General features: G+C 38.1%; 1 protein-coding gene across 1 annotated transcript in view; it reads right to left on the bottom strand.

Annotated features, from left to right (window-relative positions):
- Positions 1-1,744: 1,744 nt before the first annotated feature.
- The window catches only part of arhgap20 (Rho GTPase activating protein 20), a 31,023-nt gene continuing 15,543 nt past the window's right edge, over positions 1,745-17,224 (bottom strand). The window contains exons 11-15 of the mRNA XM_046837459.1: positions 10,710-10,874; positions 9,460-9,575; positions 9,182-9,371; positions 6,932-7,037; positions 1,745-6,850 (exon numbers count right to left, since the gene is read on the bottom strand). Coding sequence (XP_046693415.1) covers positions 5,169-6,850; positions 6,932-7,037; positions 9,182-9,371; positions 9,460-9,575; positions 10,710-10,874 — 2,259 coding nt within the window. The 3' untranslated portion in view covers positions 1,745-5,168. The remainder of the gene's footprint in view (positions 6,851-6,931; positions 7,038-9,181; positions 9,372-9,459; positions 9,576-10,709; positions 10,875-17,224) is intronic.

Genomic DNA, 17,224 nt, shown 5'->3' with positions numbered 1-17,224 from the left:
TGTATTTTGTTTTTGTGTTACTTCAATGTAACTCAAAGTCCCCCCCCTCACCAAAACCAGATTATTAATGTTTTTGTACATTCAATTCAATTAATTTTTTATTTGTATAGCGCTTTTAACAATGAACATTGTCTCAAAGCAGCTTTACACAGATAATGTGGTGATTAAAAGTGAATATGTTCTTTAAAAGTGTAAGTTTTTCCCTGATGAGGGAGCCGGTGGCGACTGTGGCAAGGAAAAACTCCCCGAGATGGCATAAGGAAGAAACCTTGAGAGGAACCAGACTCAAGAGGGAACCCATCCTCATCTGGGTAAACATCTGGGTACATAGTGTTGGAAGTTTCTAACCTATTGTTTATGAAGTCAATGATCATTCAGTCATGAGCGTAACAGTTAGTAAAGCGGAGTCCTGGGGTGCAGTCAGTTCATCCCACAGGATATGTTCATGGAGCTGGCATGAAGCTGCAACAGGATATGACCACATCCATTGTGTACCTCCAAATTTGTGGTAACATTTCGAGGATGAACCACATATGGCGGGAAAAGTCAGGTTTTTGTCTTTGTAACTATTAGTGCCCACGTGAGCAATAAAAACATTGTGTGAGCCTTCTTACTCTGAGGACCATCCCAAAGACAGCTTTTATCAGTGTTGCGGTGGAACAGTTACTGTGTTCATCCTCTCCCACTGACTATAGGTCACTTGCCACACCCTGAAGTGTGCATGAAAGAGGAAGTGGCTCAGTGTGAGGGGAAAATGTCAGCTTTGAAGGCAAGCTTCTGGAATTTAAAACGTGAACGCTGCTGGACGTTCAGAGCAGCTTGGAACTGGAAAAAGAGATTTGCTGATAATGAAACATTTGCTTTCGTATTCAGGCCACATTTTGACCAATTATATCTTAATTAACTAGATTTAAAGTACAGGTTTAGGATTAAACATGCTAAACTTCAGTGGTATGGAAGATTACATTGCAGCTCGTTGTGTTTTGCACTTCTGCATGTGCCTTTGGGGATGTGGTAGCTCAGCGGTTTGATACAGTCAGCAGTTCTGAGTGAAAGGAGATGTTTTGAAATTCTGTTGCTAGGCATGAAGGTTTTAATGTTTGGTGCAAGAGGCTTTGACACCTGCTTGTCCTCATGGGTTAAAGTTCGTTATTTACTTCAGGTCCAAAGTCTGGTGCTTCTCATCTATGCAGATATTTTATTGACAGTTGCTAGAATATGAGAAGTTCAAGCATTGTTTATTTTACTGTGTAAAATAAGTAAACGTATTTCAAAAATGCTGATCATGAACCAGGTGAAGCCAGAAAACAAGACTGCCAGCGCTTATTAAAATCCACCCCTAACTGTTAACTCAAACAGCTCAGTCTGCAACAAGACTGCTTCCATGCTGTCAGAAGTTCAAATGGAAAATGTTTAAAGCTTGTCGAGAAAATACATCCACTAACATCACTACAAATATTTTGACAAAGCGTCACGCCGAGTGTTTGTACTCGTCTGGCCGGTTCAAAGGTTCAGCAGCAGGTTAGTTAGGTAAGATGGAATTTGGCAGCGTCTCAAGTATTTGTGAGGGTTTACTGAAGTGCCTCCTTTAAAGGACCGATATATCCATTTTAAAGGTAAAAGAAATCTTATCAAAGGTCTAGAAGTGGAGTGTTTTGAACTACGGTTCTTTGTTATAGTACTATAGCACTTTATTATTAGTTATATATTAAAATATACAAACCACAACAAAAAAGCAGTTTTGTAATAGCAAGTAGTTTAAGACAGCAGCATAACAGGCATGTACAAAAATGCATTAAGAGCCTTAAGTCACAACTGAAATCAAATACAAACATACACTCATGTCCTCGTTATTAAAAGCATCTGCACATTCAGCAGTTGTCTAATCAGCTAATCATGGTGCAGTAGTATGGTGCAAACAATTATGCAAGTACAGATCTCAAGGAAAAATGTGCTTGATCATGGCATGGGTTTTGGTACCAGTACGGTCTGGTTTGGGTATTTCAGAAACACGCAGCAGTCTCATAACAGTCTGGTGTGAAAAACTAGAAGTGAGTGACAGTTCAGTGGGTGGAAACGGGGGCTTGAGGGGACTTCAGAGAAGAATGTCCAGGTTGATTCAAGCTGCCAGAAAGGATACTGTAACATATATAATGAGGTGAAAGATCACACTGGGCTTCATTCACACAAATATTTTTTCAGTCTTCAACTGTCTTGTTTCGGTAAATCTGTCTCTATAATAGTTTCTTGTTCTCAATGTTTAATGTATGTATGCTTTAAAACGCTTTTTACCCCTGCTTACTACAAGAGTTACTATAAACTTCCTGTCAGCTCGGACCTGTCTGGTCATTGTCCTCCGATTTCTCTCATCACCAGAACCGTTGCTCACAGGATGGTTTTTGTTTTTCACACCAGTCTGTGTAAATTGTTCTGAGGTTGTTGCGTGTGAAGCTCCCAGGAGATCAGCAGTATCTGAAACACTCCAAACAGCTCATCTGGTACCAATCCCCATGCCATGCAAACATTAAAACAATGTTTGTTGTGAATATTAACTGAAGCTCTTGACCTGGATCTGCATGATTGTTTTGCTGCCACATGGTTGACCAATTGGATACCTGCAAGAATTTGCTAATGTGCCTAATAAAGTGGACAGAACATGTACACAGAAGTTATGTCTGCTCCCAAAGTTCTCTATAATCATCCTAAAAAGGCAGGACTTTCAACGTGGGCTCTCTCTAAAGCATAACTTTACAGAGAAATCACAAACCAGTGCTATTTCATTTATCAGGGAGTTTAAACAACTGGCTTGACTGGTCATGTTAAAGTATGTATATATATTGTACACATTTAAACAATTTGTTCTTTGGATTAGTGGCATTCCAGAGTACAACGAGAGAACTCCTGCCATAAGGTAATACGAGTATAAAGAACTGGCAGCAATGCCATGGGGAAAAGAAATCTGAATATATGTCTTAATAGAGAAGAAAATATACTTTAAACATTGCTCTTTAGATTTTTATAAATATACACTATGTCTACAGATGAGAAACATGGCTTCCAGATGTGCTGTTCTCACACTGCACCTTCATTTATTAGTTTTCTGAAAGAAAGCCTTCCCAGTAGCAAATTCATATAAAGAATTCAACACACCATCTTAATCTTATTAAATAAGCAAAACCTTTGACTGTCACCAAATACAATGCAATACCATTTATAACTGATTATTTACACCTACCAAAGCAGAAGCTCAGGCGTCAACATGTTTGTGGCCAGGAATAAAAACGTTTCTTACACATTATTGACAACTAATTACATAACTGCACTGTTTGTGCACAGGAATTTGTACTTTGCAGCAGCAAGCATATTACTTATATATATATTTTTTCAATACTCTCAATCATATTGAAGCAAAATTTGTAAGCCCATAGCGATGTATTCTAATAAACTGAACTAATAATTCCCTTTAAAGAACTTTACATAGTATTGGTAATGTTTTTCCACCCCATAGATTTTCTATTAACTATGTTTACACAGTTTATGTATATATTTAACTTACCACAACTTTTAAATTAAAAGTTATTTCAATGGTAATACAATACATGCTCATTCTGGTTCATTTCTTTGCCGAATATTGTAATAATCAAAAATCAACTTACATCTGTAGCTAGAAATTATAATTGCTTTTGTCCTGTTAAAACTTTAAAGTAAAGAAATACTGAGTATTTAACTTATTGTATGGAAACAGTAAGCATACACAACCTGGCCACATTTGCTATTAGATATTTCAAAACCTTAATAATACAATCAGACCAGTATTACTGGCACCCTTTAAATGAGGGTAAAAAACTAAAATTATTAAAACCCTTGCGATTTTTTTACTACATATGCATCAGATACTGTCATCCCTGAATTTTGTACTTGAACTTGTCTCCTATTGACAACTCAACAGCACTAAGTCATCTTTAAACCATAAAGTATACATAGAAATGATTCTAAAAGCACTCTTACATACAGACTCTCTCCAGATACTCCAGGATCCTAGGTACCTCAAGAGGACTCTCCACTTTATCCCACCCTACAGGTTTCCAACTGGTTTAAAAGGATTGGAATGGGCAGATCAAACTCATGATTATTTATTGAATGAGCCAGTTTTTGTGTTGATCATTGTCCTCCTGGATCCATCATGATCCACTTGTATCTTTTCGGAGAGGAAGTCAAATCTTCATTTAAAAGCTCCTGGCACTTTATGTAGTTCATGATGCTGTATCTTTACAAGCTCCTTAGGGCCTAGAGATGAAAAGCAGCCCTACATCACAGTGTTCATCAAACTTAATACTGGGGAACTTGCCTTTTAGACAAAACCCACCTATAATATTTGTTGCCAAAATGCCTTTTTTTCAGAATTTTTTATCTCTCATCTCATCCTAGTACACATGTTCCAGTTGAAGTTCCAGTAGCATCAAGAAAACTCCAGGCACTTACTTTGTGGTTAGTTGAAAGGTTTTTTTCTTTTCTGGCAAGCCTTTCAGACAGTTTGTTGGCATGGAGCTGGCTTCTAATTGTAGATTTGGAGACTTGCAAAGTAATAAATGCAGCTGTTTTCTGCAAAACTCCAACTGTGACCCATGTTACCTCTCTAAACTCCTCACTGTGCTTCAGACAAGTTCATTGGATCTAAAGTTGTTTTAATTTTCTTATATTGCACTAATATGAGTATTTCGGGTATCTATGTATTTTAATAGGCACTGCCTAATTTTACGAAGGCCAACACATTATTTTGTCAAATTTCACTCATGAATACTTTTATCTTTCTCATGACTTTCTCAAAGTATTTGATTCAGTCACTTCATGTTTATACACCAATGAAACAGAAAGTCCTGCATGAAGATTTTCTATGAATCATATTTTGGTTATTGGTTATTAATTAATCACAAAATCGTTCATAATGTTTTATACCTATCTTTACCACCATCCAGGCACCATTCATTCTGGAGCTGACTGTATTTAGGGATGTGTCTTCCTAATCTAGTCCTACATTTCTCTACACAATTAAAATCTATTGATTATTTTTTGTTCAAAACACAATTGCATTTACCACAAACATCATAGTGAATCAGATGCCTATGCATAAAGTGAATTTGGGAAATACTGCATTAGAACCTATGAACTTAAACATAAGATTCCTCAGAGAAAAGCATTTTTTCAAAGTCTTCCAGCTGCGTGTCACTACACCTCCTGTTCCACTCTCGTTTGCCATGGACAACAGCCAATGCCACTTCCTGACTCTTCTTTAGATTACTTTCAGTATCTTCACCTCCTTGCCAAAAGAAGTAGTTCCGTACAGCCTTTGTGGCAGCAGGTGACAAGCCAAAATTAGGATTACTATACTTATCATCCTGCTCCAGGTCAGACATTTTAGATCCACGAGTAGATGGGTCAGAATATGTGTCTTTTGTTTCTACAGCCTGCCTGTGGATATGCTCCAGACTTTTTGATATCTGCCGATCCAGCCCGAGAGTCTGTCCAGGTTCAGATGCTCTACGTTGAAGCAGAGGAGCTACAGTGGAATTCTCCTCAACAGGAATGAGAGAGTAGGATTTCTTTCTGTGCAAGGCCAAGCGGCGGACACTTTGGCCGTAGAACAGAGACTGTGGCAAACTGCCGGTATTATCTCCTGGTGTGCTTTTCTGAGAGTACTTCTGCACATGAGTTTGTTGACTCTGTGAATATGCCTGATTGTGAATCTCTCTCAGTTCTTTCACTGTTAGTGTTTTTTCCAAGGTGGATGAATTGACTGACCTGGAATGCTGTGTTTCAAGCATGGGTTTTTCATTGCAAAGTGGGCTGGTAGATCTTTTCCCAAGATGTGGAATACCTGGCTCCTGAACTCTCTTCTCCTTGCTAAGGCCTGTTTTGGATAAATGCTCAGAATGGAGGAGTGGATCACCAATGTCCTTGTCGTCCAGGCCTCCCTTAGACAAAGAAAGTCTGTGGTCTTTCTTAAGCCAGGTATTTGGATGTAGCCCATGACTGCTCCTTAAATGGCTCCAGTCTAATTTCTCTTTAGGTGGATATTCCTTGGGAGAAGGTATCGTTGGACCAGGAGAAGTTTCAGACACAATGCCAGGGGACCTGGGAGAAGATTTCACTGATGCCTTGATGCCACCTACTATAAGAGGGCATTGTTTATTGAAGTCAGCAGAGTGCTGAGAGGAAGCACTGTCCAGAGAGCTCACTGAAGAATGTACTGGTGAAGTCCCAGGGGAGCAGAGATTTGTACAGCTGGTATCTAAATGCAGAGGTGAAGGTTTCAGTTTCTCTTTCGGTTGATGAGGGACATTCCTCTCATTCTGACTAGGATCACACTTTTTCTCTAGCCTCAATGTGTATAAATCAACCCCAAGGTCTACATCCACATCACTTCTACCTTGGTTTGTCATTGATTCGTAACTGCCCTTTCGGTGTTCCCTGCGTTCTAGGTACCTGGTCAATGATGAAGTTGAATTCCAAATGGCAGGCTCAGAGGAACGTCTGAGCTGACGAACACCCTTAGGAAAAGACGGTTCCTTACAAGGAGAAAGCAGGTGAGAAGTGGATGGCCTTAGAGCTGGGGTTGTTTTTGCTGAGCTGGCCAGTGATGGGAGTAAAAGGTGTGGGTTTATGGTGATGCCGTGGTCAGTATCAGTTTGATCCAGGTCACAGTCGCTTAGTGTGAGCACTGAGTCATAGCTACAACTGTCTGGCTTGCCTCGTGATCTCTGCATGTGCTGGAAAAGTGATCCAGATTCATCATTCAGCTCATTCTCAAGACTATCATAAGAGGAGTCAGTCATCTGATAAGAAGACACATCTGCAAGGCAAAATGGAAAAGGTTTAGTTTGACAAAATCGTGTTGCACAAACTATGTACCATCAGAGTGAGATTTCATTACCCGATCTATGACTGCAGCTCTGAGGAAAACCATCAAATAGTGTGGTCACATCTTCTTCCATTATTGCGTTGCAATTTTCAATCATTACCCGTGTCAAGTTACAGACCTGAAACAAAGATTGATTTAATTGAATTAGTTATTTTTCCATGTTTTACATCTTCCATAACCTTTATATCCTGGTCAGGATGCCACTGGATTTTTAGCCTATTGGGAAAATGGCACATTAACCAAGAATGCAACATGAATGAGATCCAGGAACATACACATTTACACCTAGGGCAATTAAGGATAGTTAATCCACCTAGCCATTTTGCCAGTAATTCATTTCCTTTAGAATACATTCATGATAGCTACACTAGAATCTAAATAAAAAGTAACATTATAGTTCTAGAAGGAAATTACCCGATCTTATAAATCCACACTTTTCTGCTTTCTGCCCTTGATCAGTTGTCAACTCAAGATCCCGAATCATAGTGCAGCTCTCAAATAGACATGACAAAAGTGTTAATTGTCAGGTCAATCCTATGTCTCAAAATATTATTTAATGTCTCATTTAAATTATAATGCAAATCATAAAAGTAGAGTAATTTTATGTTCATTTTGATAGAACCATATTGCCTAAAAATCTAATTGATGTATAGTCCTTGCATGTCCCTCCACTATGCCAGTAAACAATAATAAGTAATAATATACTTTATTTACTGATTTAAGCTGCTTTAGGCTGTGAGACCAACCTGGACTAGGTTTCCTCCAGTTTGCTTTTTTGCTTCTACTCAATGGTTGTGTATAAATAATTTGTGATTTTAGTTTCCTACCAAAGTGGCATCATATCAGACTGTAAAAATGTCTTTTGTTAGTATGTGTAATATGTATAATATAATATAAAAATATATAATATAAAGACTATAAACTAATATAGTTACTGCATAATGGCTTAGAGCTGCAATTGCCATGAACAGTTTTGCACTCAAGTGTCCATCTGTGAACAGCTGATAACCTCAAAAATGATAAAACTATAATGAATTGACTTTCGGTGTCACCCAGATTAGGATGGGTTTCCTTTAGAGTCTGGTTCCTCTCAAGGTCTCTTGAAATCATACCAACTCAGGGAATTCTTCCTTGCTACTATTGCCACTGGCTCGCTCAATAGGGATAAAATTGTAGGGTCTAATTTCTGATGCAAAAATGTATATATGTAATCGATATAATTCTGTAAAGCTGCTTTGGGACAAGCTTCATTGTTTAAAGTGTTATACAAATACCACTGAAGTGAACTGAGATAACACTGAAATATGACATTATATTACCAGTGCTAGTGAAATAGGCCCAACCACAACATTATATAATATCTTCAGCATTTAAACACATCTAAAATAGCCTTGTATATTTCTGTAAGGAGGCAAAACAACTCATTATTATTTCATTAAAGTCTAGACAGATGTTTATCTCACAGTATGTAATTGTATGCATCAGAGTTATAGAGCCAAATAAGAACTGCAGAGTAAAATACCAAGATTCTTATTATCCCTCTAAAATAGAAAACATTACTACTACAATAAAACCTACGCAAACAAATTCTGTTTGGATTGTGATTGCGGTGGTTTACTTTGGCAGCCTTTAAGCCAATGTTGACACGATCAGTGTTATTGGGGAATGTTGAAATCTACATTTTTGGGGCCTGGATGGCAACACACAGGCTGCCACAAGCATATCCAAACAAACTGAATGACTTGGGAGCTCCATCATAGAGAGATAATGAGAAAATGACACTGACCTCAAGAATCTAAAGGAAATGCTTGAAATAGTTCCCAGTGAACACAAAAGACATCCAAAAACAAAAACAAAATGTGTGAAAGACTGTCCTTACATAAGAGATAAGAGACTATACCAATTTCATTAAATTAGCAATTTTGCTATGTGGAAGACTTCCTTATCCAGGGCAAATTACAATTGTATCATTTATATAACTAAGGAGTTGAGGGTTAGGGGCCTTGCCCAAGGGGCAACCATTGGCAAATTGGTGGTGCTTAGATTTAAACATCTGACCACTGTTTGGAATGTCTTATCCACTGAGCTACCACTTTCTAATAGTTAAAGGACCATTAAAATGCCACCTATTGTACATATATATTGTGTCTACAAGCACAATACAATAAAAAACCCAATATATAAATAATAAATTATACAAATATAAATTAATTCCACATTTTCTTGTCATTAGGATCAATTTTCTGAATGGGTGAAACCTACCTTTTTGGTACCCTCTTCTTCCATCTCAGGGGTGCTAGGACCTGGGGACCAGAGCATACTAGGAGAAATGCATATGGACAGGTTAAAGGAATTCATTTGGTTGTCGTCCGCATGGAGCTGAATGTTGTAGAGCACTGCCAACACATGCTTTAGTAGTAGGACATTCTCAGAAGGAAGTGACATCACCAAGCTGAAAGAAAAATAAAATAGGTCAAATGAGCTTACTGACATATTATATTAATGCTGGATTTCTGGCTCTGATTTTAGATTCATTGTACCTCTGAATGGCCTTTAACTGACTGTCCTCTGTTTCACCAGACAAATCCATGGTGGCCATCCACTTCTCATAGAGATCTGACAACAGCAGACTGCCTGGGATGCTGCGCAGGAAGTCCTACATTAGATACACAGAGATGGACAAATAGAAATGTTGGCAAAACTATAAAGTTAGATTGGGTTTAGGTTTGCAAAGAGTTTACAACAACTAAACTGATAAGGTGTTCTGATAAAGTTTGTCAGGGGTTCAAATAAAAGTTGGTTATCGGGGCAGGTGAGACCAATCAGTCCGTGACTGCTAGAGTCCTGTTCCAAGAGTAGTTTGACTGCAGAGAGAAATCAATTTGGCCATGAATCCACCAACTAGGAAGTAAACATGACATGATTTTTGTTTTGGTGTTTTTTTTGTGCTTTAAACATTTCAACCAACAAACTTAATAAATAAATGAATGAATAAAAAAAAAATACATAAAACCCTGAGTAATATTAAAATACACAAAATGTTGAATAGATCTTTTCAATTTTCTTTGATTACTTCTGTAATTTCTTTATATAGCATCGGCTTCATGTACACCACGCTCAGCTGCTGTTTTTGCTTTCTGGTTTGATTGGTTTAATTGTCAAAATAAGCCGAACCAAATAGTAAATGCACACAAGAATGAATTTGTCTCAGGCACATGAACTAATAAGTGGGATGATGTTCACAGAGACACTATGACCAAAATAATGTCTTGCAAAATAATGTTTTGCAACGGTTTGATATATTAAATTACAAAACATTATAGAATAATCTATATAAAGTAAAATGGGCCACCTGTCAACATAATTTAATATCATCATGTAGTATTTCTCCATTTATCAGACTCAAAACTGAAAATCTATAACATCATCACACCACTCATAATTACAGTACTAAAACATGCAGAATGAATCATTTCTATAATATATGGATGAATGTTCCTAAAAGAATGCCTGCATTTCACAATTTCATTACAAAAATCAGAGACATTATCTGTTTGCTATTACAGTATTGACTTTCTCTTTTTCTAAAATGAAATGACCTCAACATGTGGGATGCATATGATCCATTTTCATAAACAGAGTCTGATTCCTGGAAAGACATCACATGGCTACACAACAGCTAGCAACAAATCGAGAGGGAATGATTAGCAGCCATGGTGTACAACAAACTTAATCTGTTCTGATAATCTGGCAACAGCAATTCGGCAATGTATCACAGTATAACATTTACCTTCAGGACAGCAGCAATCACAAAGATGGACTGTCGACTCAGAGGAACAACCTGGATTCCTGAGTCCAGTTTATCTCTCAGCTCCCTGCAGGCTTTGGCCCCAGCAGAGCGCCGGAAAATTCCCCTAGTGAACGGCCCCTCTTGGAACAGAAACACTAGCATGTCCTGCAGAGAGAGAAAATAAAGTCTGATATACATTATGGACTATATTATTTACTGAACATTCCAGATGTGGAAAGTCTGGAATTCCTGTTAGCTGATCCTGAGAACTGTCATTGTAATAAGTGTACATGAACTGTTCAACTGAAATGCTCATCATCAGTCATCTTCATTTATTCTTGAAGGCCCCAACATTTCTATCAGTATTACTACTCAAACTATTAAGTAAGTCAATAAAAATTTGGCTTGGGAAAACTCTTAATAAATGTCCTGCCACAAGAAAAAAAACTCAAGTATGGTCCTTACCATAGCCAAACAATTTTATTACTCAATGTGGGCTATTTTTATTTTTATTATTATTATTATCATTATAATTATAATTATTATTATTATTAATAGTAGTATTAGTATAATTCTTATTATACCACTGCACTGTTGAATGTTAAACCTTTAATGTTTAATACATTATTTTTTCTATAGTAACAGTTCATATACAGGAACCTTTGTGTGCAGACACTCCACATAGTCTTGAAATAATAATGAACAGATTAACAAAGTTAAAAACAGTGCAGCCAGAAAATATTCACAGCTCTTCAATTTTTCCACATTTTGTTATGTTACAGCCTTATTCCAAAATGGATTAAATTAATTTATGGAAAAAATACTAAAATCAAATTTAGTATTAAAAATAAAAATTGAAAAGAAAAAAAAAATCACATTTCCATACAGTATGTATTCACAGCCTTTGCTCAATTCTTTGTTGAAGCACCTTTGGCACCACTTACAGCTTTTTGAGTATGAAGCAACAAGCTTGGCACATCTATTTTGGGCAGTTTCTCCCATTCATCTTTGCAGAACCTTTTAAGCATCGGTGCACAGCCATTTTCAGATCTCTCCAGAGATGTTCAGTCAGGTGTAAGTCTGGGTGCTTGCTGGGCCACTTAAGGACATTCACAGAGTTGTCCTGTAGCCACTCATTTGTTATCTTGGCTGTGTGCTTAGAGTCGTTGTCCTGTTGGCAGATGAACCATCGCCCCAGTTTGAGGGCCTGCTCTGGAGCAGGTTTTCATCATGGATGTCTCTGTACATTGCTGCATTCCTCTTTCCCTTGATCCTGACTAGTCTCACAGTTCCTCCCGCAAATAAACATCCTCACAGCATGATGCTGCTACCACCATGCTTCACTGTAGGGATGGTATTGGCCAGGTGATGAGCGGTGCCTGGTTTCCTCCAGACATGAAGCTTGCCGTTTTTGGCCAAAGAGTTCGGTATTTGTTTCTCATGGTCTGAGAGTCCTTCAGGTGGCTTTTGGCAAACTTCAGGCAGGCTGTCCTGTGCCTTTTACTAATGAGTGGTTTAAGTCTTGCCACTCTACTATACAGGCCTGATTAGTGGAGTGCTGCAGAGATGGTTGTTCTTCTGGAAGCTTTTGCTATCTCCACAGAGAAACGCTGGAGACCTCCCCGACAAAGGCCCTTCTCGCACGATCGTTTAGTTTGGCCGGGCTGTCCGCTCTAGGAAGAGTCCTGGTGGTTCTAAACTTCTTAATTTTTACAGATGACAGAGGCCACTGTGCTCATTGGGACCTTCATTGCTGCAGACATTTTTCTTTTTCTCCTTCCCCAGAACTGTGCTTTAGTACAATCATGTTTTAGAGGTCTACAGACAATTCCTTGGACTTCATGGCTTGGTCTGTGCTATTGGGTGCACTGTTAACTGTGGGACCTTATATAGACAGGTGTGTACCTTTTCAAATCATGTACAAACAGGAAGTACCTGAGCTCAATTTTAAGTGTCATGGCAAAGGCTGTGAATAATTATGTAAATTATTTTTATTTTTATTTTATTTATTTATTTGCAAAGATTTCAAACAAACTTCTTTTACATGGTCATTATGGGGTATTGTTGGTAGAATTTTAAAGGAAATAATGAATTTAATCTAATTTGTAATAAGACTGTAACATAACAAAATATGGAAAAAGTTTAGTGCTGTGAATATTTTCTGGATGCACTGCAAATAATCGCTGCTTGGCATTTATTTCTTTAACATTTATGGAAGGAGTGTCACTCGTAAGTGCTGTGTAATAATTTTTCAGCTTAGGAAAGTATTTGGGACAGGGGAATTACACTTTCCGGTTTCCCAGTAAAATAACATTTCTGTGAGTGAGAGAGAAGGAGAGAGGGAGATAAAAAGAGAGAGAGAGTGAGAGAGAGAGAGAGAGAGAGAGAGAGAGAGAGGGTGGGCTAATGAGCTAACAACTGCTTATCACAGCTATAATGTAGTCCATAACAGGAACTAACTTATCTCTGGGATGTTCCACAACATTAAATCGAACTATAAAATTTTCAAATGTGTAACGTGTCACGGTCATCATTGCAAATTTGCTGTGTTGTAGTGCATCCCAATACACTGTCTCCTGTGTGTAATTCTTCTATACGTACTCCGGCCTTTCATTCAAAAGATTTAAATAAAATCGCTAGTTCTAATATGTCATCACTCTGGTGGTAAGAAATCATTCACACAAACTATCACAGCATATGTTTCATAAAATCTAAACCTAATGATAATTTGATAAACATGTCTTCAGGACAGAGCAGTTTGCTCTCTGAGATGTCCATGTTAACATAACAAGCTTTTTCTATTGTTTGTTTTTGTAACTGTTTTATTTAAGAGATGAATAAATAAAGGATGGTCAACTGTTTATAGATGTTATAATGTATGCAATAAGAGGAAATAATTCATTTTGAGGATATCCTGAGGACATTCCACAATACGGTCCACAAAACTTCACTCTATATGCAGTATATCAAAAGTATGATGTGTAATTTGTTGGGATATTAATTCTAACATTGCAGTGTTACAATTATCACCTGACACTACCACCTTATAGAATTTATTCTTACTACAACATAAATAATCAGTTTTTATTCTAGTCTAATTAACCTACTCAGCCCTGTCAATCTTGCATTGAAAGCAACAAGGAGTTTTCACAGGATCGGTTTGTTAGTTTGTTTATGTCTATGAACGAATTCAAATGCTGTCAATAATAGCTTTAAATAGCTGCTCAAGGGAACATAATTTACTCCAACCCAACCCTATCACAACATTTAATAAAGTTTGCTATTTTTACCCATCAGCACAAAACTATTTCACATAACAAATTAAGTTAAGGTAGGAAATATAGTTTGGCAACTCTCAAGACAGCAACAGGGGCATTTAAACCTAAACAGAAACAGAATTTAAGGTTAAAAATTTAAAAAGGAAGAATTAGGAATAAATAGAGTACATTGTAAAATATATATAAGCTTGCATATAAGTGTGATGCCTCAACAGATGGAATACATTCTGAGATGTACGTACATATACGCACATAGTATAAAACCATTAGATATATATTGCACATTGTACTGTATGAAGTGACAAGCAAAGCATGGATGTTTAGGAGAGATGGTAGTGGAGTTTAGAAGAGATGGCAGTGGAGTTTTTAACCAGATTGTTTAACAAGATTTTGGAAGGTGAGAGGATGCCTGAGGATTGGAGAAGGAGTGTGCTGGAACCGAACTTTAAGAATAAGGGAGATGTGCAGACCTGCAGTAACAACAGGGGAATTCAGTTGATCAGTCACACCATGAAGTTATGGGAAAGAGTAGTGGAAGGCAGGCTGAGGGAAGAGGTGACCATCTGTGAGCAACAGTATGGTTTCATGCCAAGGAAAAGCACACAGCGAATGTATTATTTGCTTTGAGGATGTTAATGGAGAAGTATAGAGAAGGTCAGAAGGAGTTGCATTGTGTGTTTGTGGATTTAGAGAAAGTGTACCAAAGGATGCAGAGAGAGGAGTTGTGGTATTGTATGAGAAAGTCAGGTGTGGCAGAGAAGTATGTGAGGGTGGTGCAGGACATGTATGAGGACAGCAGTGAAGTGTGCAGTAGGAACGACAGACTGTTTGAAGGTGGAGGTTGGATTGCATCAAGGATCGGCTCTGAACCCTTTCCTGTTTGCAGTAGTGATGGACAGGTTGAAGGACGAGGTCAGACAGGAGTCTCTATGGACTATGATGTTTGCAGATGACATTGTTATTTGTGGTGGGAGTTGGGAGTAGGTTAAAAAGAACATGAAGAGGTGGAGATGTGTGCTGGAGAGAAGGGGAATGAAAGTGAGTAGGAGTAAGACAGAGTACATGTGTGTGAATGAAAGGAAGGCAGTGGAGTGGTACAGTTGCAGGGAGAAGAGGTGGAGAAGGTGGAGGAGTTTAAGTACCTAGGGTCAACAGTGCAAAGTAATGGAGAGTGTTAGAGAAGTGAAGTAAAGAGTGCAGGCAGGGTGGATTGGTTGAGATTTACATTGGGAGTGACTAGGATGGACAGGATTAAAAACGAGTTTATTAAAGAGACCACGCAGGTAGGACTTTAGGAGACAAGGTGAGGGAGGCTAGATTGAGATGGTTTTGACATGTGCATAGGAGGGACATGGGGTATATCAGTAGAAGAATGCTGAGGATGGATTTGTTAGGAAGGAAGAAAAGAGGAAGGCCAAGGAGGAGGTTTATGGATGTTGTTAGGGAAGACATGTAGGTAGTTGGTTTGAAAGATGCAGATGTAGAGGACAGGGGGGTATAGAGACGGATGATCCGCTGTGGCAACCCCTAATGGGAGCAGCCGAAAGAAGAAGAAGTAGTCCTGTATAAAGTGACAAGTAATAAAGGGTACTGTAGTGCATTTTGCAGCAAAGGGTAAGCTTGGTTTAAATGGTCTGGGGAATTACTGGAATAGCTGTAAAGCCCTGGGGAATTACTGGGGTGATGGCAGCCACAGCTTTGGGAAAGAAGAACTTTAGTCTGCTTGTGTGCAACTTGATGGCCCTGCATTTCTTCCCAGATGATAAGGAAACAAACACTTTGTGCCCTGGATAAATAGAAGCTTTGGCAATGCTGCTGGCCTTTGTTTACAGCCGGCTAGCATGTACAGTGTCCAGGTTTGGGAACTCAGTGTCTGTGATGTGCTGTGCTGTTTTGACTGCCAGACAAGTATAATGGAACTGTGCTCCAGTTAGTTAGAATTCACATTCACAAAATGCAATAGAACCATTAAAGCTGTCATATTATATATTCATGTCATGTCATATCATGCTGTAATGTTTTAAATGGGTTTATATGTGTATATACCACCACTCTACACTACAAAAGTGGTGGGACAAAATTTGACCCTAATAAGAAAATGTTTTTTGCTGTGCAGTAGCATTACATTTCTCTTTACTTAAACCAGAGGCCCAAATTTTTTCCAGCATGACTATGCACTATGTGCACAAATCCAGCTCCATGAAAATGCTCTACATGAGTTGGAATGGAAGATATTGCATGACGTGCTATATCATGCCATTATCCAATTAGCCAATCATGTTGTAGCAGCACAGTAAATAAAATCCTGCATATACAGGTCAAGAGCTTCAATATAGAAAAAGGGAAAATGTGATCTTAGTGACTATAGAGCTTTAACCTTATACCTATTGAACATGTTTGTGATAAATTGGATTGCTGACTGCACCCCAGGCCTCACCACCCTACAGCAAGACCTGACTTTACTAACACCCTTGTGGCTAAAGTTATAGTTTACATGGGTTGGAATGGCAGATCTTGAGAGGCCTGCTCTGATCTCAACCCCCAAAATCTATTAGAACATTCTCCCAGAAAAGTGGCAGTTATTATAACAGCAAATGGGGACTAAATGTGGAACTGGATGTTCAAGAAGCACATATAAATCTGATTGTCAGGTGTGCACAAACCTTTTTTCCCATATAGTGTATTTAGTAGAATTAAACTCGGACTTTTACTGCATGGATCACTCTGCTAATCAGTGTTTACATAACATTACGACTAGGAAGTTTTCACAGTTACTACTGTTAGAAACAACACATATAAAAATAATTTACTCAGGCATAGAAGAATTTAAGCATAATAACCCTAGAAAAATTGTCAGAAGTAATACTAGCACTAATTGTAGTAGTAGCCGTAGTAGTAGTAGAAGTAGAAATAGATTTTATAGTAAGCAGATGTTCATGCCATGTCAGCAATTGAGGCTAACTTAATGGCAAAATCCGAGTTACACAAATTTTAAAGTTGATACAGGTAGCTAATAACTTTATTTAAAGAATGTAATTTGTGCAACATTCCTGGAATCAATTTACAATACAGGATATGTGCATATGTCACTTACAATTTTAAAAGAGCTTCTAATCGCTGAAGTGTGGTTAACCCTTTACCCCGCCAAGTCAGGCCTGTCTGTTCCGGTTTCTGTTTTCAGTTTCTCAATTGAGTCAGGCCTTATTTCTATTGCCTGAGGTGCTGGGTCACAGCCCC

The sequence above is a fragment of the Silurus meridionalis genome, chromosome 24, assembly GCF_014805685.1.
Source record: "Silurus meridionalis isolate SWU-2019-XX chromosome 24, ASM1480568v1, whole genome shotgun sequence".
Taxonomy (NCBI): Eukaryota; Metazoa; Chordata; class Actinopteri; order Siluriformes; family Siluridae; genus Silurus; species Silurus meridionalis.
This window is presented reverse-complemented; position numbering and strand designations above follow the sequence as displayed.